Source organism: Odontesthes bonariensis, chromosome 10, assembly GCF_027942865.1.
Source record: "Odontesthes bonariensis isolate fOdoBon6 chromosome 10, fOdoBon6.hap1, whole genome shotgun sequence".
In the NCBI taxonomy this organism is placed as follows: domain Eukaryota; kingdom Metazoa; phylum Chordata; class Actinopteri; order Atheriniformes; family Atherinopsidae; genus Odontesthes; species Odontesthes bonariensis.
Genome location: NC_134515.1, coordinates 6,687,888 through 6,711,505, shown reverse-complemented (window position 1 = coordinate 6,711,505; position 23,618 = coordinate 6,687,888). Strand labels below are relative to the sequence as shown.

The 23,618-nt window shown below is 38.5% G+C and overlaps 1 protein-coding gene across 1 annotated transcript in view; it reads left to right on the top strand.

Moving 5' to 3' along the window:
* The window catches only part of ctnnbl1 (catenin, beta like 1), a 54,760-nt gene that overhangs the window by 22,089 nt on the left and 9,053 nt on the right, over positions 1 to 23,618 (top strand). The window contains exons 11-15 of the mRNA XM_075476082.1: positions 72 to 253; positions 9,512 to 9,609; positions 10,481 to 10,561; positions 20,283 to 20,420; positions 21,472 to 21,544. Of these exons, the coding sequence (XP_075332197.1) occupies positions 72 to 253; positions 9,512 to 9,609; positions 10,481 to 10,561; positions 20,283 to 20,420; positions 21,472 to 21,544 (572 nt within the window). The remainder of the gene's footprint in view (positions 1 to 71; positions 254 to 9,511; positions 9,610 to 10,480; positions 10,562 to 20,282; positions 20,421 to 21,471; positions 21,545 to 23,618) is intronic.

The following is a 23,618-nucleotide window of genomic DNA, read 5'->3' as shown; positions in this document are numbered from 1 at the left end:
CAGGACACAATTGAAAAGTGCATTTTTTTTGTTATGTATTATATATTGATGTTTTTTTCTCTTCTATGCAGAGAAAAGAAAATGTCACGAACCAGTGCTCTGAAGGTCCTGGATCATGGGATGATCGGAGCAGAGGGAGCAGATAACTGCCATAAATTTGTGGACATCCTGGGCTTGAGAACCATATATCCACTTTTCATGAAAACCCCCAAGAAGATGAAGAAAACTGGTGCTTCTGAGAAAGAGCATGAAGGTCAGTCCCTTAGTACAACCATGCAACAGTTATGTTTCTTTGCAAGTGCCATCGTGAGGTACCAATATGTCATCCAGTTTTGATCTCTGAAATTAGTGTGACGTAGCTTTCATTGAAGCAAATCTAACTTTAGAATAATGAAGACTGAACAAGGATTTCAATGGCTTCCTTAAAGTGAACATTTTGTCTCTGTATGTCATGGAAAACTTTGATTATGAACTAATTCAAGCGTTCCGAAAGCTGAAAAACGTAGAAGTCCTGTTTATTCCCTCAACAGGCCAATATTAAATAAAAGGCCAACTAAGTAATATGTAACTGTAACAGGTGACAGAGTAAAATCTAAGGGAGGTAGATGATAACTGATGAGTTGTTTCCATGTTACTTTCAGGAAGTTTAACTTCCCTTTTGTTTGTATGCAGACCTTTTGGTTTTTCGCTTTTTAATATTTCACATCAAATTTTTTATAAATGTTTAACATTTGGACATTTTGAATGAACTCAAACCTTTATCTTTTTGTGATTTAGTCACATATTTTAGCAGTAGAACAAGGCGCACTAAAGGCTACTGGTTTATTGTTTTAGATTTGGTATATTTCCACAGTAGAAAATGACTGCATATTCCAAATATTAGCAAAAATTCCGATTTAAGAATACAATCTAAAACTTTATTAAAGTTGAGCTCAATTAACATGAGAAAGCCTGAGGTGCAGATGCTTAGAAATGAAGTTTTGGCCAGTTGGGGCATCTATTTCAAGAAGTGCCAAATATTTAAATATTTAGTGAAACACACAACGAAAAGAGTTGAAGAATATATATCACTGACTGTAATAATTCAGGTGATTAAGCTAATAAAAATTAGTTTCTTTCTTTAGTTTCCTGCTCGTTGTGTTCAACAATGTGTTTTTCTGGGGACACACTCAGTCCTAATCTGCCCATGAAACATGGTTTGCCGCCTCTTTGGCCTGTCAGTCTACACTATCAATCCAATCTTGATTGATTTTCGTGTTTGTGCTCTCGAACCTCTCTGGTCTCTGAGTGAGAGATAGGAAATGCAAACAAGAGCCCGAGATATAAGGACAGAAAAAAAGAGACACGGGTCCATGTTATTCTGGACAAGAGAAAGAGAAGAAAATGGAGTAAAATTGGTTGAAGCCTTGTCCAGCTGCCAGATCCGTTTGTTTACCTACGTTGAAAATGTGAAACCCCTCCCCTTTCACTGTCTGCATTAATTAAGTTTTATACGTCCAGTGGGGTTTCTCATCTGTGCAGAGGAGAACAAATTGTCTTCCATTGTGTCGCGTATCACCCAGAGACTCAGTGAATTAGCTTTTGACCCCTATGAGCGGCAGGAAGAACAGAATGGAAGATAAACCTGTCCAGCAGCCAAAGCTCCCACCCACACTGTCTTGAATCCCTTGGCAAGGCGGGCTCACTCTGAAAAGACAGTCTTTACAATGAGATGTTGAACTGCATCCTGAAATATAAGAATGTTTCGGCAAGCAAGCTAGTTTTATGTGAACAAATTTGACCAGAAACGAGGAACTTCGGCATTCAAAACGTACACTTATAACGCACAAATATTCTGAATTTGTCAAATTCTTAAAGAAATCTATTTTAAAATTTTATGATTTTCTGAGTGTCTCAGTGAGCTATTGATTCCAAAGAATCATTCAAGTAGAGGGTCTGCCCTCTTATATCAGATAGAGAGATAACATATTTACAAATACATTTATTTTAACACAGAAATGTTAAAAGACATGTGCACCGCTGACCTGTCTGGGTTGGGTCAGTTTTAATACTCATGCTTTACTCATAATTATTTTTTATTTTTCTTGTTGATGAGAAATAGAGCCGGGATAGTACTTCCCACCATGCCTCCTTTGATTTGTCAATGGTGTAATGGGATGCCTGTCATAATGGAAGACGTATTGAGTGAACCATCCTTCTCTGTAAGACTTCTAATTGAAAATGCCATTAATCAAGTGGTCCTCCTGAATAAGACAATAACACTGTAGATTAATTGACTATCATAAGCTCCAAACAAAAGCAATTACTAGGTAGCGACCTTTCTGTCCTGAGTCCTGCCTCTTTTTAACATTCATTCCATAGCTCTCTCTATCATAAACCTCAGTGCAAACATTGTTTCCAATGAAATCCCTTCTGAAAATGGAAACAGCCCAAATGACCAGAGATTGCCAGACCATATTAGCATAGAGAACGGCATAATTAACAGAGACATTGTAAGTCGGAAGAAAAAAGTGTAAGGAAATGTGGGGAAGAAAAGAGAATCCAAACAACAAACGACATGTTTCTGCTCATGAGTATTCTTGTCACATCACTGCAACTTGTTTTAGGGTCTCAGTTTATTGGTGTATGTACTTTGTCATTACCAGTGAAATGAGATTGTATGATGGAAATTGGTGGCAGCCGGTTGTTATATTTAGGTGCCTAATGATGCGAGTGAATGCGAAAGGGAACAGAAGTAAACAACTAATTTACATGGCGAGACACAAAAGTCCTAGCTCCATCTCCAGCTCCAACTCAGAAAGTGTTTCTTTGTGTGCCCGCATGCATTTGTTTGTTGTGTTGATATAGAGTGAGTGCAGAAGAGGTTAAGAGAGAGGGGCCTTTGTTCTTGATATAATTTGAATGCCACACATAAACTTTCCATCACTGTGAATGCCTGTATTATGACCCTTATTTTCTAATGCACGCGCGAAAATAAGTAACGAGTGAGGCATGCTGGCAGAAAAGGGACCTGAATTAGAGGACCTGAGAAATTTCATACCTCTGTAGGTCTGCTGGATGCTCACATTGAGATTAAAAAAAGGAATGGTCCATTTAATGGAAACAGAATTCCTTTGTTAAAGCATCCTCTCAAGGAGCAAAGAAAGAAACATTAAGAGGTGCAGTTTCAATACAAAAACAAGACTTTTATCAGGCAACAATTCCCTCCTATGATTAACGAAGGAAATTTTTTGAAAGCAAAATAAATGATAATAGTGACTGTAATAGAGAAAATTGGTTAACCGGCTTTAATAATGAATTTTGAATTGCATATTTTAATCAAAAGCAAAGAATCAAATACATCTCTGGCTAAATCACCCCCCTCCCAGCACTAACTGCCTTGGGCACAGATTTAAATCAATGACATTTTACATGATGCTGATTTGATTGTAATCTTTGTTGTCGCAGTCGTCCCGTTTAATCCAGTTACTAGTGCATTTCAGAGGGTGAGATTTGCTGTTAGATCCTTGTGTAAAGATGTATCTAATTACCATCTTCTTCACATATGGTCTTTCCTCCTGTGGTTACTGATCATGTTTTATCTCTTTAAACTTACACACTAATGAAATATGCAGTGACATATTTATATTTTTCAATTTTGAAACACTTAACATTCTCTTCATGAAGGGAAATGCAGAATATTTCTAAGAAATGTATCACTCAGTAGAGGGGAAAATGTATTAGCTCCAATCATTTTCATATGAGCTACTTTGTAATGTATGGCAGGTTTTTAAGGTGGAACATTATTCAAGGTAGAATATATTTGCATTATGCTGTATGTTTTGTATGAATTTTTTATTAAAACCTATGAATTGTGATTGTATAAAGACCCAAGGGAATGCAAATGTGTGTGTACATTGTATGTGTTGGAGCAAAGGCAATCATAGTAGCTAATGCAAAACATGCAGCAACACGTTTTGTTTCAAGAGGGCCTCTCAAACTATAAAGTATGACTCATTTTCACAACATGAACTTTTCGGTCAATTAGATTTTGATCACCGTGATCTAACTTCAGTTGCCAAGCAGTCAGTGCTCAGAATATAAATAAGCACTGCGATAAACCTATTTCAGTCTAAAGACCATAGATCCCCCTCTGGAGATGTTTTTTCCTCTTTTCTTTTGACGCTGTGTGTTTTGTAAAGTGTGTTTCTAGAGTTGGCTTTGAGTAACTGTTCTGAAAGATGCATAATGATGAAAGTTTTAATCGTTGTAGTACTTTACAATTAGTACATTTCAGAGGCAGAATTCAGTGTCTCCTCTTCAGGGCGTTTGTGCAGACTGTAACTCCTAACAGAGTTGCCTGTGCTGAGAGGTTGATTGCTCTCCCCAGGGCACCATCAGTCCAGCCCTAATCAGTACCACCTATCTGCTCCTCTGTCGTTCAGAGAAATGCCGCACTTCAGCAAGTCATTTTCAAATGAGTCCAGGCCTCTTTTGAGTTATTTGCATGTTAACTTTGTGCTTTTGATCCCCTGCGGTAAAGCTGAACCGAGTGATGAAAGTGTAAGGGAGGATATTCGATATTTAAGGTATTATGCGCATCTTTATATCACTTTGGGAAAATTTCTCGTAGACTTGATTTACTGCAGTGTAGTTCCGATAGAAGGTTTTTGCTGCATTACCTTTTAGAAATACAAAGTCTAACAGCAGTGTTTAGTTGCTGATTCATCAAGCTGTTTAGGTTTAGTTGGAATGACACAGAATATTGTGAAACAGAACTTTAAAATAAACATTAAGGTGTTTTAGAGAGATGGAAAAAAATATATATATATACATTATAATTTATTTATATATATATATATATATATATATATATATATATATAGATTATATATAATATATATATAAGAAAAAGCTAAATGTGACTAAATGGAAAAGGAAAGGTGCCAGAGAGTTATTACATGACTTTTAATTGCACACAGGGCATTTTACCGGAGATGTTCTAGAAACAAAGTTGCAATCGTAGTTTTTCAGATGAATTTTAATGGTCAAAAGTGCTTTCTGTCACCAAACTTTTCATCATGTTTGTGTTCCTTTGTTTTTCCCTCACCTTGTTGTGGCTTCTTATGGTGTCGTTATTTCTGGAAAATGATTGATACATTTGGATGAAGCTAAAACCTTTTTTGACATTCATGTAGAGCATTTTCAATTGACGGCAAACAGCCACTTATTGTCTCCGCAGACTTTCTGTTGTTCAGGTAGCGTTTGTAATGCTGATGGCCTGCACAGCAAATGCAGAATCTTGTGTTCATTGATATATTTATTTTTTAAGATGAAATTATGTGGAGGTGTACACAGATAAACTACCAGGCTCACCACAGTAAAGGCTGGCCCAAAGTGAAGCAGTGAAATGGAATGGTTCAGCAGACTGGCCTTCCCTGTGCACATATTCTGCTGTCAGAGGTTTTTCAGAGATTTGTGGTTGATTTTTAGTTTTTTATTATCTATTTCTTTGTTCAGTATTCAAGTGTGAAGCAAAACTCCTAAATGAAGTATCGATTGCATGCCTTTCTAAATGAAGAAGCTGTCTTATTAAAAATGCAATAATTTCCACAACACAAATAACTACTCTGCAGCCAGCTAGACACCTAGAGCTGACACATTTCACACCTGTTACTGACAAAACAGTCGAAGAGACCATCTGCAGTCTGAGTTCATCAACGTGCTGCCTTGATGAGTTGCCCACTAGATTCCTAAAGTCTGTGCTGAGCAGTTTGTTACCACAACTCGCTCATCTAGTCAACATCTCACTCCAGACTGGAACATTTCCAAAGGCCTTAAAAACCGCTGTCATTAAGCCTCTTCTAAAGAAGAGCAATCTTGATGCCACAGTACTGAACAACTACCGGCCCATATCAAACCTGCCATTCTTAGGCAAAGTCCTAGAAAAAGTTGTATACCAACAGCTTAGTGACTTTCTCCTGTCTAACAATGCTTTTGATACTTTCCAATCAGGCTTTAGGCCCCACCACAGCACTGAGACAGCTCTGATCAAGGTGACAAATGACATCCGCCTGAACACAGATGCAAGTAGAGTCACAGTCTTAGTTCTGCTGGACCTGAGTGCTGCCTTTGACACAGTTGACCATGCGATCTTGTTACAGAGGTTAGAAGACTGGGTGGGAATCTCTGGTCGTGCTTTAAACTGGTTCAAGTCCTATCTGGAGGACAGGAAATATTTTGTTGAAATTGGTAACTGTGTCTCAGACCAAATGGCTATGATCTGTGGGGTTCCCCAGGGGTCAATCCTGGGACCCGTATTGTTCAATCTGTACATGCTTCCACTAGGCCAGCTAATACGCAGCTATAATGTGTCCTACCACAATTATGCAGATGACACTCAGATCTACGTGTCACTGACGGCAGGAGAACACGGGCCTGTAGATACATTGTCTCGCTGCATCGAACAGATCAGTGTGTGGATGCAAAACAATTTCCTCCAGCTAAACTCAGACAAAACTGAAGTTATTGTCTGTGGCCCACAGAAACAAAGAGAAAGTGTTATCAGTCACCTTGAGACTCTCTCTCTAAAACCTAACTATCAAGTTAGAAATCTCGGGGTAATATTGGACTCAGACCTGAACTTTAACAGCCACATTAAATCTGTAACATCAGCAGCTTTTTACCATCTAAAAAACATTGCCAGAATCAAAGGAATAGTGTCTAAACCAGACTTAGAGAGACTGATCCATGCGTTTGTCTCCAGCAGGTTAGACTACTGTAACGGCCTGCTCACTGGGCTCTCTAAACGGGCTATAAGACAGCTGCAGTACATCCAGAACGCTGCTGCTCGAGTCCTGACTAGAACCAGGAAATACGACCATATTAGTCCAGTGCTCAGGTCTCTGCACTGGCTTCCTGTCGCTCAGAGAATAGACTTTAAAACAGCTCTGCTTGTGTACAAGTCTCTTCACGGTCAAGCGCCAAAGTACATCTCTGACATGTTAGAGCCATATGAACCAATTCGGGCTCTGAGAACCTCAGGGAGGGGTCTCCTGCTGGTGCCCAGAGTCAGGACTAAACAAGGTGAGGCTGCGTTTCAGTTTTATGCTCCTAAAATCTGGAACAGTCTTCCAGAAGATGTGAGACAGGCCTCAACTCTGACAATGTTTAAATCCAGGCTGAAAACAGTTCTATTTAGCTGTGCATATGACACCTGAAAGTATTTTATCTGCACTCTTCACTTTTTAATTAATTAATGATTATTTTAATGGGTCTTAAATTTCTTTCTTTTTTAATTTCTTTCTTTTAGTTTTTTTTTATTCCTTTTTAATTGTTTTATTGCCTTCTTGTGATTTTATGTAGCTGTAAAGCACTTTGAATTACCCTGTGTATGAATTGTGCTCTATAAATAAAATTGCCTTGCCTTGCCTTATTTAGCCAGTGCCTTTCTCTGAAACCCACATTACAACCCCCCCCCCCTTCAGAAGGCTCAAAAGAAGAGTCTGTTTAGTTTTAAACTCTTTGGAGAGTGTTGCACAGCTAGCGATCAATAGCCGCTTGGGCAGGGCGTGCAGGTGGTGACATCAATTACCAGTTGGATCAAGTTGATAAAGTAGTGTCCTTTTGGAAATGGCAGTTGGCCTGTTCGTCATTGTGTACAGGAAATAAGGTTGTCTAATTTAAGATAAGGGATTCGTGGACTGAACCTGCCCGATGTGCAGCAGAGAGCATAGTTTTAATTACTTGTAGTAATCATCCTACTACCGGTACTTAGTATGTCGGTGAAAAGGCTAATATATGTATTTCCCTGCTCCTCTGACATGCCATCATCTGAAGGTTTTTCATACAAGGATTTTCTGTGGCATACCAAATTTCATGGTTAAACTTAATTAATTGTTAAAGTTTTAGCATCTGACAACTATTTACCATTTAAAGAGAAAAGTAATGACAAACTTATCTATTGGAAACTGAGATTCTGTGTTCTGTGCTGTGACAGATGGTTCAGCTGTTGTGCGTGCGTTGTGAGTGCCTTTCGTCCATAAAATCCACTTACAGGTGACCTTCTAGATGTTCCACGACCAAATAAAGGTTTAATGCCAAAAAAGCACTGGCTCAATGCTCACCAGTGGCTGGGCGCCCACACTTAACGAAACCTAAATAAACCTGAATATTCACACTTCACAAAGAGCACTTGTATTGGTTTTAGTATTTCTGCTCATTTATTCACTTGAAGATGTAAAGTCACATTTTCAGGGGCTTTAATGACATTCCTAATGGCTTAAATGAGAATAAATTTAAGGTAAAACATTAGTACTCGACTTTTGATTCACAAAGTCATCAGTAATTAGCATTTGGCAATTTATTCATTTCTTTGTTAGTGTTCTTTCAAATTAACTGTATTTCTAAAGCAGCATGACAGTAGTTTTTCTAAATATTTCTGTGCATGTTCTGGCCTTCGTCAGCTCAAATTGTAGCTCTTGGTGGATATTTGTGTATTCTGAAAGAACGAACGTCAGCATGTGTTACAGCATTTAGTTTTTCCAGTCTTCGTGTCTTGTGGGTAAAGACGCTGCGGGTCACAGGGGATTGCACTAAAGGGAGCTGACAGCAAACACGACCCCTTTTAAAAAGCTGAAATGGGATTGATTCCCGCACTCTTGTTGCTTAGCAACTGCAAAGCCTTGTTGAGAGAAAATATTGACCTCTTGTTGATAAAGTCCAATTACATTTTTTTTCTTTTTTTTGCCTCTGCTCTGTATATCCAAAGATTGTGCAATGTCATATTTTGTTCCCCCCCCCCCCCTGTGTGTACGGTGCATTTTTCATCCAGTGTTATAGAGCAATATTGTACAATAATATCCACCTGCTCTTTCAGCCTGTGACTAAGAGGATATCCATTTTGTGTGGCATGAATTGGGTTAACAAGGGCTTTCATTTGAACTAACTAGTTTCTCTTGCTAATTTAGTCAATTAACATGTCTTTAGACCTCCCGGCAGCTAAATTGCCCCAGAGCTGCCACAGGCAAAAACTCTAACACTGCAAGAGATGTAATTTGGCCTCAGCCAAAGCCATTGCACGTTGCAGCATGCCCTGAAATGAAAATTGATTTCTAAATTTCATTTACGTTTTCTGCTCCTGTTGTTCAAAACACTCTCGAAGCATATCCATGCTGAGCTGGGTTCATGCTGTAATGGCAAATTATCAAGTGCTAATCAGTATGTTGTTTCTGAGAGCCGTGACTGTGGGTGTGAATGAGGTTAGAAGTAATCTTTCTTTTTCGAGTTTCAAAGCGTCTTAACTAAGATTCAGTAGAGTGGGTCATAGTTTAAACACCATCCACCTGCTGGGTGGGAGTCATTTTAGTAGTGGCCCTTGTAGTGCTGCCACAGGGGATATATTCACTGTTCGTGTTGTCTTATTAATTCATTTGGTTTGATTAATTAAACTTAGTCATCGGCACAGGGTTTAAGATGTGGGTTTGGCGTTATAAATGAACATGATTCAGCTTTATTTCCGACCTTTCCACAGAACACGTCTGCTCCATCATCGCCTCCATGCTGAGAAATCTCAAATCCCAGCAGAGAACCAGACTCCTCAACAAGTTTACAGAGAACGACTGTGAGAAGGTTGGTTTTTGTATCGTTCGCCCTTTGTTTTGTCTTTTGTCCTTCCACCTTCACAGTTTTTGTATATCTGCTGTTATTGATTGCTTGCAGATTGCTTCATCAGGAGACCTTAGTTGTAGTGTTTCTGTTTATCATGCTTGCTATCATGCATCTATGCTTTTGTTACAGAACAATTAGTTGTCATTGGAATCAGAAGGGTACTACATGAATGCACCTTTCTCTGCCAAACTTTAATTGTGCACAAAAGAAACCTCTGTGTCTTTGCAGTCTTTTTAGCTATTTATGATAGAACCAAGCACACATTGATCAGGCTTTTTGGTGATATCTCTAGGATGTTTCTTCCTGTATTTTAACTTGAATTGTCTATTTTTTTTTTTAGCCACACATTTGCCATATTATTTTTCTTCTTTTCTCCATTTTCATTTAGAAATAAATGTCTCATTATGAGAAAAGGGTGAATAAATTGACACTTTAAATTGTGATATGTTTGTCAAGCCTGATCTGTTCTGCTGAAGCCAGTCATGGTGGCAGACAAGTAATCGGGTATGTTATTGGTATGCACAATCCACCATATGCATGGTGTGCTTCATGAACCTTTAAGGTCGGGCTTGTCTATGCCTAAAAGAACAACAAGCAATTAATGGTGTACTGAAACAAAGGGAGTATTAAATCGCTGCTATCAGATTATTTTGTGTTTTCTTATTTATTACAGGTAGTGTATTTCTATATTTGCCCTCAGAGTTTGGTATTGTTCAGTCTCTGCTTTGTTCTCTCTCCTTTCCCTTCATGTCTCTCTCATTTTCACTTTGCTTTCTTGTCTGCTGCATCCCTCACCTTACCACCGTCTGCCTCTGTTTCATTCTCTCCTCAGGTTGATCGACTAATGGAGTTGCATTTTAAGTACCTGGAGGCTGTTCAACAGGCTGACAAGAGGATCGAAGGGGAGAAACATGTAAGCATGTCTCCTTTTTTGCTTCCATCCATCCCTCCCCTCACATTCTCAGTCTGTTCCCACAGTATTCCTGTCTTTGTTGCCTTTTGATCGTCTTACTTCAGGCCTGCTGGAGTGTTAGATTCAAAGGAGATATCGGTGTGTTCAATTTGTAGATTAGAAATCTAATTCATACTTTAGTCATTTTTTTTTTATTTCCCATTTTTGATTTGAGTATTAAATCCAAGGTGCAAGAGACATGATGTCATTTTGAAAACAAATTTTTTTTTGAGTGTGCAAACGTTATCTGGTTGGGAAACAAGTTTCATAAGTTTGTCTTGGATTTCCTGCTTTAATTGACTTAAAAAAAAAAATTAAAAAAAATCTCAAATAAACCTGCTGTGGTTTGAATAACACCGATCCGTTAGAATTCATCATAAGCTAACTAAAAACTTCCACAACAGAGTGCATTATAGATGTTGAGACATCTACTGCAATCCCTATTATGAAGCCGAATGTCAAGGAAATGTCATCTCCTTTCAGTAGATAAGGTGTTCAGTTCTACACAGTGTCACATCCAAAGCCGGGGGGGGGGCTAAAATACTATCACAGCCCTGCTGATAACAATATGACAGTTTACAGAGGAATGGAAAGTTTGATGGGTGTGTGTGAGAGCTGTGTTGAGCTGTTTCTGTGGGTATATGTCAGTGCGTTGAGCTGTGTGTTACGCAGGGGTACAGATGGAAGATAAGTGGCCTGGCAAGGTATAATGGCCTGAAAAGAGAAGCAGAGTGAATTCTGTCTGCAATAGCTAAAAGACAAAAAAGAACAGCACATGGAGATACTGTAAATACCAGAGAAGGTGGGCAAAAAGGTAAATAATAAAATGGAAGTAATAGAGAAAGAGCTTGAGTGATAAGAGGACTGACAAGAGGCAGGGAGGGAGGGAGGGAGGTGTGGGTGGGTGGAGACAGATAAGTGTGAGATTCCCATCTAAAGATGACAGAAGATTAATTTCTCAGACGGACAGCGTGGTGGGATTGCCAAGAAAAGGGCCAGACAGTTTGACATTCTCCCTCAATCGCGCTCTAGTCTTCCTCCGGGATGGTGAAAGTGTGGTTTTATGATAACCTGGTGATAAGAAACCTTGCCCATGTGTGCAGCTATCTTTGAAGCCACATTGTTGGCTTTCGCCATTTCAGAGCCTTTCTGGGAGCCAGACACACACGAGGCAAGAAGTGATAAAACACTGACAGATATTTGGGGCAGAGCAGCACCATTCTATTTGTTATACGCCCTAGAAAAAAATTACTTTTGAGAAAAGTCCCATCTTATCTATCTTTAACTGTTCCAAGCACAGGAGCACAGTGTAGGGCAGGTGTGTGTGCAAAGAAAAGCTACATGAATATGAAGATTACAAATATCAGTAGATAAAGTGCAGCCTCAAGCCTGTAGCAGAGAAGATTCAGACTAGTCTTAGTTAAATTAGTTAAGGGCTGAAACAATGAATACTTTATAGAGCACAGAAAATATCCATGCATTGGAAAGCTCGTCAGACCAAGCAAGTATTTAGAATAAATCTCGTAATGCAGGAATTTGTGTTTTGCAAATGTGAGTTAGGTCAACATGCTAAGCCAAGGTGGGGAACACTGTGAAAGTAACATGCGAAACATTGTGCTGATATCAGCATTCATTTGAAAACACTACAGTGCTACAACACCCTTGCTAAAAATAATCTGTTGGAATTTGTGGAAGAAAAAGAAAATCACAGATATGATTAATCTAATATCTGAAAGTTCTGGCTTTGAAACAAAAAGTCCTACAAGATTGTAATCCAACACAGAATCCAACAAAAGGTGTTTTTTCCTCATCAGCTATGCCTTAACGTTTGGCCAAACAAAATGGAAGGTTGTAAAAGGGTGACCACAGTGTAGGGTTTTGGACTGTCCTAGCTATAGTCTTCTTGTAGACAGACAGTAATTATATCTGATTTGTGCTTAGTATAAAATCATAACTGCTCTTGCACATTACCAATATATTCTGTTGGCCACGGTTTTGGGCAAAAGGCTGTAGGTTTCACTCCTGCTGGTGCATGCGAACACTGAAACACCCAAATGGTATTTTAAGTTTGTGTGAGTCAAAGCCCCCCCTATCAAATGCCACGATATGTTAAATAAGCTGATAAAGTCGCCAACCCAGTTCTGTCCAGCGCCTCAACTGAATCGGCTGCCGTCAGCAGCAGTGTTTTATCTCTCTCTGCCGTGCCTTTTGGTTTCCCCTAGTTAAGCCTGTTTTTAAGGGGCGGTAAGCAAAATGTTTTTCCTCTGCAACATATTATCCGCAGATTTCTCAGGAGGATCCCAAAGAAAAAGCTGCTGCTGCTTTTTTCTGCATCCCCAGCCCAGCGCCTTTAATAAGTAGCTTATATTCTTCCCACCTTTGCATGTCTCTTCTCTCCCTTCTGTCTATCCTTTTCATTCTCTTTCTCTGCTTTAAGATTGCTTCTCCATCTTGCTGTATTTATCAGTTTTATAATCCCTTCTTCATTTTCCTCCTCTTCTTTTTTTCAGTTTTACTCTCCATATTGATTCTCATCCTCCCCTTTTGTTAGGCACCTTCTTTTTCTATAAATTTCCATATTTGCTCCCTTGCTTTTGATTTACTCGTCTAAGATATTTTTCTTCATCATGTCTTTTCTGTCTCCTTTCATCTGTTTCTTCTGCTTCATCACACCTCCTTTTCTTTTTAGCTTATTTTCTTCCCTTCTCTCTTGCCAGTGCTTTCAGCTTTTTTCACCTCCTCTTCTGCTAGACCTTCCCTCTGTTGTCAGCGTGCTGGTAACAACTCTTGGAGACTGATGAAGCTTAGCAAAACATGGCTTCGGTCGACCTCAATACTGTAAAATGCCTCGGTGCACTTTCCTACCACCTAAGAACTCAGTGAGGTGATGTTTCCTGTGTGAGTGAAGGTGTGTTGAAAAGAAATGGCCTAGATAAGTTTTGCTGACAGCAGACCGTTTCAAAGAAAGTCCATATGAAGTTTGAATTAGTTTTGCACCTGAATGCGATATAGTTCTTTGTGTTCTAAGAATAAAACCGGTCTCTGTTTCTGTTTACTTACCCTTCTGCTAACAGTGCTTCAATGAAATTTTGTTTGTCACAGCTTGTTTATCTTCCCATCATCATTTCCCTTTCTTGTCTGTTCCCCTCATCATTCTTTGTTATTTCATTTTTAAAAAACTCGCCATCATTCATTTTGCCTAAATTGCTTGCTGTGCAGTCATCACATTCATGTTTAGACTGGTTCATCTCAGTTCTAAATGTATGAATTCTCAGGTCCAGTTAAAGAAAAGTTCAGTCCTTTGCATGAATAACTACAGAGAGGTTTTATTCAGTTTGTGTGTCACCCATAATGATGCTCAAAAGCATTTTTTTTTTCTGATGCAGTCTGACATTGTTGTACCACAGTATAAAGTTGAATAGATGTGCCAAACACAGAAATCACACTTATTGTATCAAATAAGAGAAGAAAATGTAAAAAGATTTGTGAAAACTGTTAGGTAGACTAAATATCATTGATAAACTTCCAGCACAATACAATAAGAGCCATAATTACAGCCATCAAAATGATCCCAGTGTTATTTAAACACCTGTGATCATCATAGAGAAAATGTAAAAGATTGACTGGACAACGTAACCGCAAAATGTAAACCGTATGCAAGTTGGTTGTATTTCATTAAAACCAGTGGATGGATATAGGTTTGGCAGCTGTGAAGACTTTAGTATGTTGTTTGCTATTAGTTCTGATCATATATGTTGGCATCAAAAAGATTATGTGGAAACTGTTTGTTTGGGACTACACTGTGTGATTGACTTAAAAAGGTCAAGAAAGTTGCTGTGCAGTGTTCTATTTTGGGAGATGGGGCAGGTTGCTAAATGAGCATTTAATGTTCCACTCTGTTTATTTTAGTCTTTGAACCTTATACCAATTTTAAAGGTAAAACATACAGCTTGAAAACATTTGTCATGAAACATTCACTTGGATTACTGACACGTGAGAGAGAACGTCTAATTCCAATTTGTAAAGAGCCTTGAGATTAATTTTGTTGTTGTAGAGATTCGGTGCTTTATAGATCAAACTCATTGAAATGTATTCATTCTACAGCCCAAATATTAATGACCAAACCTTCACAGACTAAGATTGTTTCACAGTTGCAGTGCTTGTGTGTTTGAGAGCTTGAAACGGAACAGGAGGTGTTATTGTGACAGCACCTTTTTGCTTTGAAACAATGAATTACAAATGAATAATCACACACAGTAAACGTCCACAACAAGCATCCGTCAGATGCTGGATTTATTCAACCTCCCTTGTAGTTTATATACATTTTTACAATCATGTTTATATGTCACCCATTTTGCAGTGAACAGTCTTGCAATGATGCCTGGAAATGTGCAGACTCATGCAAAGAGTAAATTACTCTGTATCAGAGCTCTAATGCACTTGATAATTTGATAATGGGACAGCCCTGGATCCTAACGATTGCAAGTCTTAAGTGTGGAGACTTGTGTCCCGTTGTGTAGTGTCTTCTTTTTTGTGGTCTGCTCATTAGCAATGTGTTCATTGCTGCCCTCTGAGGTCTGTGGGACTCAGTTTTACTGGTGTAGGGAGCTGCAGTTGTAGTCATGGCCATGTCTCCCAGCAGCTAGATGGGGCAACAAAATTAATGTTCCTCTCTGAAGAACACAAAGGTGACATGTATTCTCGATCTGAAGTGTGTAAAAAAAACAACAACAACAAGACTTGCGGTGTTAAATGAAGACTTACTGTTTGGTTTGACAACTGTAATACATGTCTCACTACCCCAGCTCCGATTACCAGCACTGCAGTGCTGCTTCCCAGAGCTTTTCTGAGTGAGTCATCCAGACAACAATAGCTTATGTTGCTACTGTGACATTTTAGAAGATAAATGACTTAAAATACAGACAATTTCACCATGCTTAGGTAACCATAGGAACACGTCCAAGATCAGGAATAAGAAGCTGCGATGAAATTGAAAAGAACTGACTCTGCGGGATTTAAACTTTTGGACTTAGCACAGTCTGAACATGTTGTTGTTGGTAGCAAGTACCTCCTCCCTCCCAGAAATACTGCTGTTTTGCCCGGCCCCAATTTGTGAACAATTTCTAATTATTATGTTCCCGAAAGCGCAGGGCTTTTCTTTCTCTCTCTCTATCATAACATGAAATCAGTATGTCGCCTAGTGGTCTCACACAGTTGTGGATCTTTCTTTGAAGTTTACCTTATTATCAACTTCTGTTTGTATTTTTTTATAATGAGGCCATCTTATCTCTGTTTGTTGTGTTTGCTTAAGCCTCATAAAGAACATTACATCACAGGCACATACACACACATTGAGTTTTTGCAAAGTGCTGACAAAGAAATTATTTTAATTCTGCATCTAAGCATCCCAGTGGATAAGAAAGCACAAGAATAACGATCAGATGCACACACTCACAAGTACACTTGTATGGTTTTAAGTTTACACGCCAACACTCGACCTGCACACACACTCCTCCATGAATCACACACACCCCATCTCAGAAACACATAAGCAGAATGCGACTGAGTTACAGTAAAGGGACTGAGACTGAAAATCACTGCTTATTACTTTGTCTGAACTGTAGAGACGCTGCCAGGCTCCCCTGAGGTTGCAGTAATTTACTTGTCCAATCCCTCCTTTCAACACGTTTTTCTTGCTCTGCTTCTTCTGTCCGGTGTTTGCCAGAGGGACAGAGCTGAGATACAAAAGATATTGGCCACAATGTCAAAACTCACCAATAGACAAAACCCTGTCGCAGTAATGAGAACTGCCACACTGCAGTTGTGTCAGCTCGGGTTTTAATATCCCAAATGTCCTCTTCTGCGGCTCACAATAATGAATATTTAATGCACTTGTCATTGTTCAAAACCTTCCGGTCCCTGCACAGATTCAAAGGTCTGGCTTGATTCATCATGTGTTGAACATCTTTTTCCCTCTTCCGTTACGGTGAGGATCCCCAGAGGGTGCAGTCGTTTACTTGTCTTCGATTTTATTTGAAAATGTTTTTTTTTCCACATTTTCTTCTCGACAAAACCAGTTGTGGCAACAGAGAAGCCAAATGGGATGAGTTATTGGAGGTGTCAACAGCTTACACGGTGTCAATGACAGCTGGAGCATTTTTAATATTTCTGGTGAACGTTTGCTGCTTCTTTTCTTTGAATGAAAAAACGTTTCTGTATCTTTCCAGGAAGCTTGTTTCCGCTTCAGTAAAAACGCTACAGAGCACAATGCTCCTTTCATCTCCACATCAAGTCGATATGCATATTCTGAGCACATTGCCTGAATATATAACTCCAGCTCCTGTCAGTCTTTTTGATGAGTTGTTTGACGAGCAGTTTGATTCCTGCTCGGTCAGCTTACCCGAGTGGTCATCATCTTAGCTGTCTGTCCTGCTACTTTCAGTCTTCCTTCAGTTAGTTATAGCAGCAAGGAAAACAGGCTTTTAGTAGATTCTTTAGAGACTTATTTTGGACTGTTAGACATTGCTCTAACCGTTTCTTACATCATTACTTCTCATGTTATCATGTGCCTTGACAAGCTGTATTCACATCCCAAGACAGATATGAGAAATGATACACTTTGAATTACAGCTGGCTCTTTTTCCTTTAAAAGTGAAGCTGATGACTCTTATGTTTTCCACTGCCAAGTTTGTGCTATGGAGGCAGGCCATGAGTTTTTTCCTCTCCCTCCTTGGTCATCTTGACTGCCACATCTTCAACTACACAGAGCTCCTAAGCCCCCCCCCCCAAAAAAAACCCAACAGATTTGAACTGTTATCAAAAGCTTGACAAAGAAAAAAACATTTTACTTTCAAAAGAGTGTTAGAAGACTGAGTGAGGTTAACCAGGTAGAAACTGTTCTTTCTTCCTTGTGATGTAAAGTTCACTGTGTTCACTGCTGCTGAATTGTGTGTTTAGGTCAGTTTATTTAAGTTTTTAATCTCACTACAGTTTATTGGATCAGCAGTAGCATCCATCCCTTTTATCCATTACTTTCAGCTATTTATTCAAACATATCTTTAACATAACTATATATGTTTTTTCAAGCTGGTTGACAAAGTTCTAAAGTTATCTCAGATTTAGGGCGAAGATGCCTAAAAGCACAAACATCACAGTAAAAACACAGGAAGTAATAATGCTCGAAGGCCTGAGCTGAAATCCTAAAAACTTCAGGTATTCATCTTTTCTTTTTTGCAGGAGTTGTTCATTCCCTTATATGCGAGTTATATTGTGATTACTTGTGGATCTCTTGCTTCGCACAATTAGTGCAGCAGAAGCTCCGGTCTCTTTAATGCCTGTCTAATAAAAGATTCAGGCTGCTCTGATTGATCAGCTGATCGAACAAAGTTTAGTCGGAATTCCCAGCAGATAGATGCACTGCATTGACAGGATCAATGTTACTGACTTCACCTGTCAGTTATTTTAATTCTGATTGAGCTAAAAGAGGAAACACAATTTAAGAATTTTGAACCAATTATCTCTCTGTGTGGTTAATTATTTAAACTGTTTATTCTCATTTAGCTTAGTTTAATGCGTGGCCATTATGACTTCTGAGCTAGCTTGCCTACTTATTTTCAGTTTCATTTTGTTATGGTGTACGATTTTCATGCAGTCATCTTATTGTAGCTGGTATTTCAATTTTTATTGTAGTGAAATTAGCTTGCCAATTATGACTATTTACCATTTTGAGATGACCAGAATCGAACAGCTATTTTACATCATCGACCACTGATTATATTGAGGCCAGCGAACAAAAAATGAATGCAGAGAAATGGCGTCAGTGTTGCGCATAGGCGCGCAAAACAAATAAACATCGACCTCTTGTTTCTGTAAAAAATAGGTTTCACGTGAAGCATTGTATCCGCTTGGATCTCTGGTTATTTTCCATCTAATTAGACCATACGTTTTATTCTTAATGGAGCTAATTTACCCTTTTAGATATCTCACTGCAGAGGTACTCCCTGAGGCCAGTGTACATTTAGCCACGTTTACTTTGCAGACTGAGTAAATCACCACAGAACGTCTCTGTAAATATGTTTTCATCAGTATTTTCCCTGTGTTGCTGTCATGCTACCTTTGACTCAAACTGAGCAGTCCAGTAAACAGAATCAATCTTGTCACCAAGTACATCATAGACCACATTCACACTGGACCATACATTTGGGATAAATTTCCATTCCACTACAGTGTGGAGGCAGATAACTGGAAATGGAAACTCGCAGATAATTGAGTTGTCCAAGATGTTCTCAGAAAATGCTTCCAGCTCTTGTGTTGCTGTGTTGTCCGTGGGCAGTCATGAAGATGACATGAGATGGGCTTGTTTCCTATGTAAAACAACGAGAGAAACTGTTGATGCTTTGTTTTTGGTGTCCCTCAGGAGTTACATGAATGTTTTTTGACTTATCTTTTCCTTCATTTAGACGTACATCTCGTGTTTTGTGTCTTTGTCGAATTGTGTAGCGTTGCCACATGCTGCCACCCCCCCTTTTCCCCCTGAAAATGATAAGCCCAGTTGCTGTCCTGGAACTGGAGATAATCGCTTTTTTTTTTTTTTTTTTTACCAACCGGGAGGAGAGGAAACACATTCTATATTCAAATGGCTTTGTTTCAAGTTTTGTGCATCCTTATCGGGCAACAATGCCAAGTTCGGGGACTATTTTAGAATGTGATAACTGTCCTCTATGTAATAGAACAGAGTTCTAAGCCACTGTTTTACCCACAGGAAAAAAAAAAAGGATAAATGCCCTACATTTGATGGCTTTAATAACACTTTGTTAATCAAAATAGGCTGCAATTAACATTGTGCAGAAATTATTTAAAACAAAATGAGGCAATGTCCGAAAATATGGTTATGTTGCAGAATTGTTGGATCCTGTTATTCTCAGGAACAGCCTTTTGGTTGAGGCATATTGATGAGGTGGACTTCAGAGCTACAATGGGATTGGATTACATGGTCTTTTGAAGTTTTGAATTTGGTGTTGGATTAAATCATTCGATTGTAAATATGTTTGGTATCCTTTAGTTTGATCCTTGACTACATCTGTCACACAAGATGGGCGTGCGGTATGTTAATAATTCAGTTTGCAACTACAGTGAGTTTCGGAATTCCGTTGTGAAATATGTTTGATATTTTAAAAGAAAGTTGATATGAGCAGTTGCATGTTTGCTTAGTAAAGTGTTTCATAATCTATAAATAAAGGTCACTGTTGGTTTTATCGAATTGTGTGACAGCCACTGGATGCATGATCTGTGTTGCTGTGCCACTCCAGCGGTCTACACCCTCTGGTTTACCGCTTAATCTCTAATGATGATTAATGTAGGCTGCGTGCTTATTGGCAGCATTGTGTTATTGGCATACTGACGGGGCTGTTAAGATGAATAACTACGCAAGTGTGCAAACGTATGCGTTAGTGTGTGAGTTCTATTTATATATTTGGCCTCAGCTTAGCTGTGAAATCAATTCATTTGTGTACCTGCTCAATGAAGAAAATGGATTTGTGGAAAATAACACCTAAATCAAACGTAGCTTCTGATTTTTTTTTTTTGTTTTGTTCGAAACCTCCACCAACAAACAGCAAACTGGGATTTATTTACATCTAGCATAAAATCCTGCTCATGTGTTCTAACTGAGTTGTGCGTGCAGGAGATGGTCCGAAGAGGAGAAATCCTGGACGACAGCATGGAAGATGAATTCTACCTTCGCCGCTTGGACGCCGGACTGTTTGTCCTTCAGTTGATATCCTATATTATGGTGGAGATCAGCAACTCTGGCATCTCGCAGGTAAACAAACACACACATACACACACTGACTCTGGCTTTCTTAATGAGTTTTCTCGCCCATCAATTATCGTTAAGACATTTAATCAGGCAAGCTGTAAAAGCAGGCAGGTCAGATGGTTTTTATGGGTGCTGGAGCCAAGTGGCTCACTCTGGGTTTAACTGGACTCTAGCAGTGCCTCTTTTGTTGTTACAAAGTCAACACCAAAAACTTTGTAGTTTCATTTTCCCTGTGGTTATCATAGCCCTGCTCAGTTTTAGGATTTATTAGCAAAATATGATGGCCTTTTAAATGATTATGTTAAAATACCAGTTGACTGTCGGTAAGAAATTAATTATGTGGTGTAAAGGGAAACCAAGATGTAAGTTTCCCTTTACACCACTGTTTATTTTTAAAAATGCTGTTTATTTTTAAAAATGTAGTTCTGGGCATATGAGAAGCTAATCAGTTGTCATTAATTTTATTGTCCTTTGTTCATTATAACCCAACTATACGTTTTTATGAACTGACGAGGACACAGAGAAGTGGAAGAAAAGAAGTGGAAAAAGAACATTTACAGGGCACAGTTTGTGTATTAGTCCAACTGAATCTGATAGATGTGACTATTGGTTGGTCCCAGTAACAGAAGCAGCTAATTCTGCTGGAGCTGAAACTGCAGGTACGGGTTCATATGTACAACTTGATTGTGTCACATACTACTGCTTTTTTTGTTCATATCCCACACCAAAGCCCTGCTTACTCACTCACTTACTAAAATTCTTGAAGACAGTGGGGAGAAAAAAAAATGGATGGAGAGGAGAGAATAGGACAGAATAAAAGTGACTTTATTTTAGAGATGTTTTAAATTTTTTAAACATTTTTTTAGACCTTTCAGACCTGTTTGCTAGTTCTTGATTTTTGCCCATAAAGCTCCCAGTCTGTAAAATGTTACCTTTTTGATCATCGAATAAATCTAACTAGATGAAACATCTCCAGTAATAAAACAGGCGCACCATTTTCTTGGCAAAAAGACAGTATTCGAATATCAGTGCCTCTTTTTTTTCTGATTTTTAGCTGCAGCAGAGGGTCCATCAAATTCTCAATCTAAGAGGCGGTTCTGTCAAAGTCGTGCGCCACATCATGAGAGGTGAGTAACTTTTTTTTTTTTTTTGTCATATTGTCATCTATTACAGAAAGTTGGGCCCTGAAGTAATGCTCAGCTCAAGCACCAAATTAACTTCAAAAAAAGGGAAAGAGGAATTCTAGCATTTTTGTAATAGGATGAAAATTTTAAATCCATATAAGTCCATTGTCAGACGACAATCTTCACTTCTGATGAGTATTTTTAAATGGATTCACATAAAGAATTTGTCACTTCTGCTTTCCCTGCAGTAATGTGCTGTTACACCTCGTGTAGATGTTCACAGCTAGTTAAATATATCTGTCCCTTTCTCCTTGCAAGTTCCTTTTTCCTACATGAAACAAATAGAGGAAATCTTAATAGATTTACACAATTTCATAACAAGATATACATTCAATTAATCTAATAAAAACCTAGGTAAAAGCAGCTTATTTTAAAATGACCAGATCTCATCAAAAGCTTAGATTGTACAACAAACAAATGACTTACAGTGCTACCCCCCCCCCCCGCCAAATTATTCTCCTTTTAGAATTTAAGATTATACTTGGATAACTGCCTGAATCCCTTTGCTTTAGCCCCTGCCTCTTTAGGGCCCATCTCCTTGGCAAAATTGAATGCTTCCATGTTGTGAGAACTTTTTCATAGTTCTTATTACTACAGCACTGGTTGAGCACATTTTTCCTCTACAAAAAAAACATCTGAAGGTATTTTTTTTTCTTAAGCTGGAGTGTTCAGCTATTAAGAAAAAATGTTTTGTGTCATATATGTGTTTATGTTTTTACAAAGTAAAAAGGCTGGATGGACATCCTCCAAGTGAAGTGGTTCCATAATTATGTCAGGAGTTGTAGCATGCAGAAAGGCATTTAGCAAATGTGGTGCATGGTGTTGATGTTTCCTGTTGGGGAGAACAACTCACTTTGGCTTAGACTCTACAAACCTTTTATATGACAGTGTTTCCCACAGAATTTTTGGAAACTATGGGGGTGGGGGGGGTGGTAAATTCACGCGCCGTAAATTTGTGCGACTGCAGATTTTATTTCATTTGATTGATTTGCACACATTCATTCAAATTTATAAAAAAAATACACAATAAAACCCAACAAATTTAAAAAAAAAAAAGGAATGTGTGCTGGAGATGTCAGAAACCCTTGTGGGCTTGTGAGGAAACCTCATCTTGTCATTAAAACCCAATGATAACAATTGTAATAGAAAATATTTACAGGTTAAAACTAAACTTCATGAAAAATATGAATGGATCATATACAGTGAGGACTTATGCCTTTTTGAGAAACTTGAAAAGGTTTTCCTTGATAACAAAGGGTGTGGGAAGTACACAATGAGTTCAGGAACACATCAGAAGTGGTTTGGTGTTGATATCTTTAAAAACAAGAGAGCTATTACAAAATAAAAGCCATAAATAAGATTGAGTCATATACACTGATTACTTATACCTTTTTAAAAATAATTAAAAGGTTGTCCTTGATAACAAAGGGTGTGGGAAGTACACAATGAGTTCACGAACATCAGAAGTGGTTTGGTGTTGTTATCTTGAATAACAAGGGAGATATTACAAAATAAAAGTCTAAAATGGAATTAACTATGCACACTGAGTAAATGTTCTACCTAAAATGATTTTTCTGGAAACTAAAAGGCTGTGAAAGCTTTATAGTGAGTTCACAAACCCATCCGAAGTGGTTTGGTGTTCATTGGTTGAATATCCAGTCAGAACAAAAAAAGGCGTTGCACTTTTGCGACGGTCCCTAAGCGCTCCGGCTGCCGTAGTTCACTTAGAAGTATATTCGGCGCGATTACTTAATCTTAGTTTTCTGTAAATATTAATACCATCCTGACGCTAATTGGTGCGGTTTTCGTGACGCTATTACAATTATAAAGCCGGAAAATAGGTGAATGTCGAATATAAAACCAACTTCACCCCGCTCCGCCTAGTCGGGATGGTTGAAACACCTTATTTTAAACAGAAACTATTGAGCTTACTATTTTTTTAAGCAACATACCGTACAACATACTAGTGTACTCGTCATTGCTCAAATTTCACATTATTTCTCAGAATATAAATAAG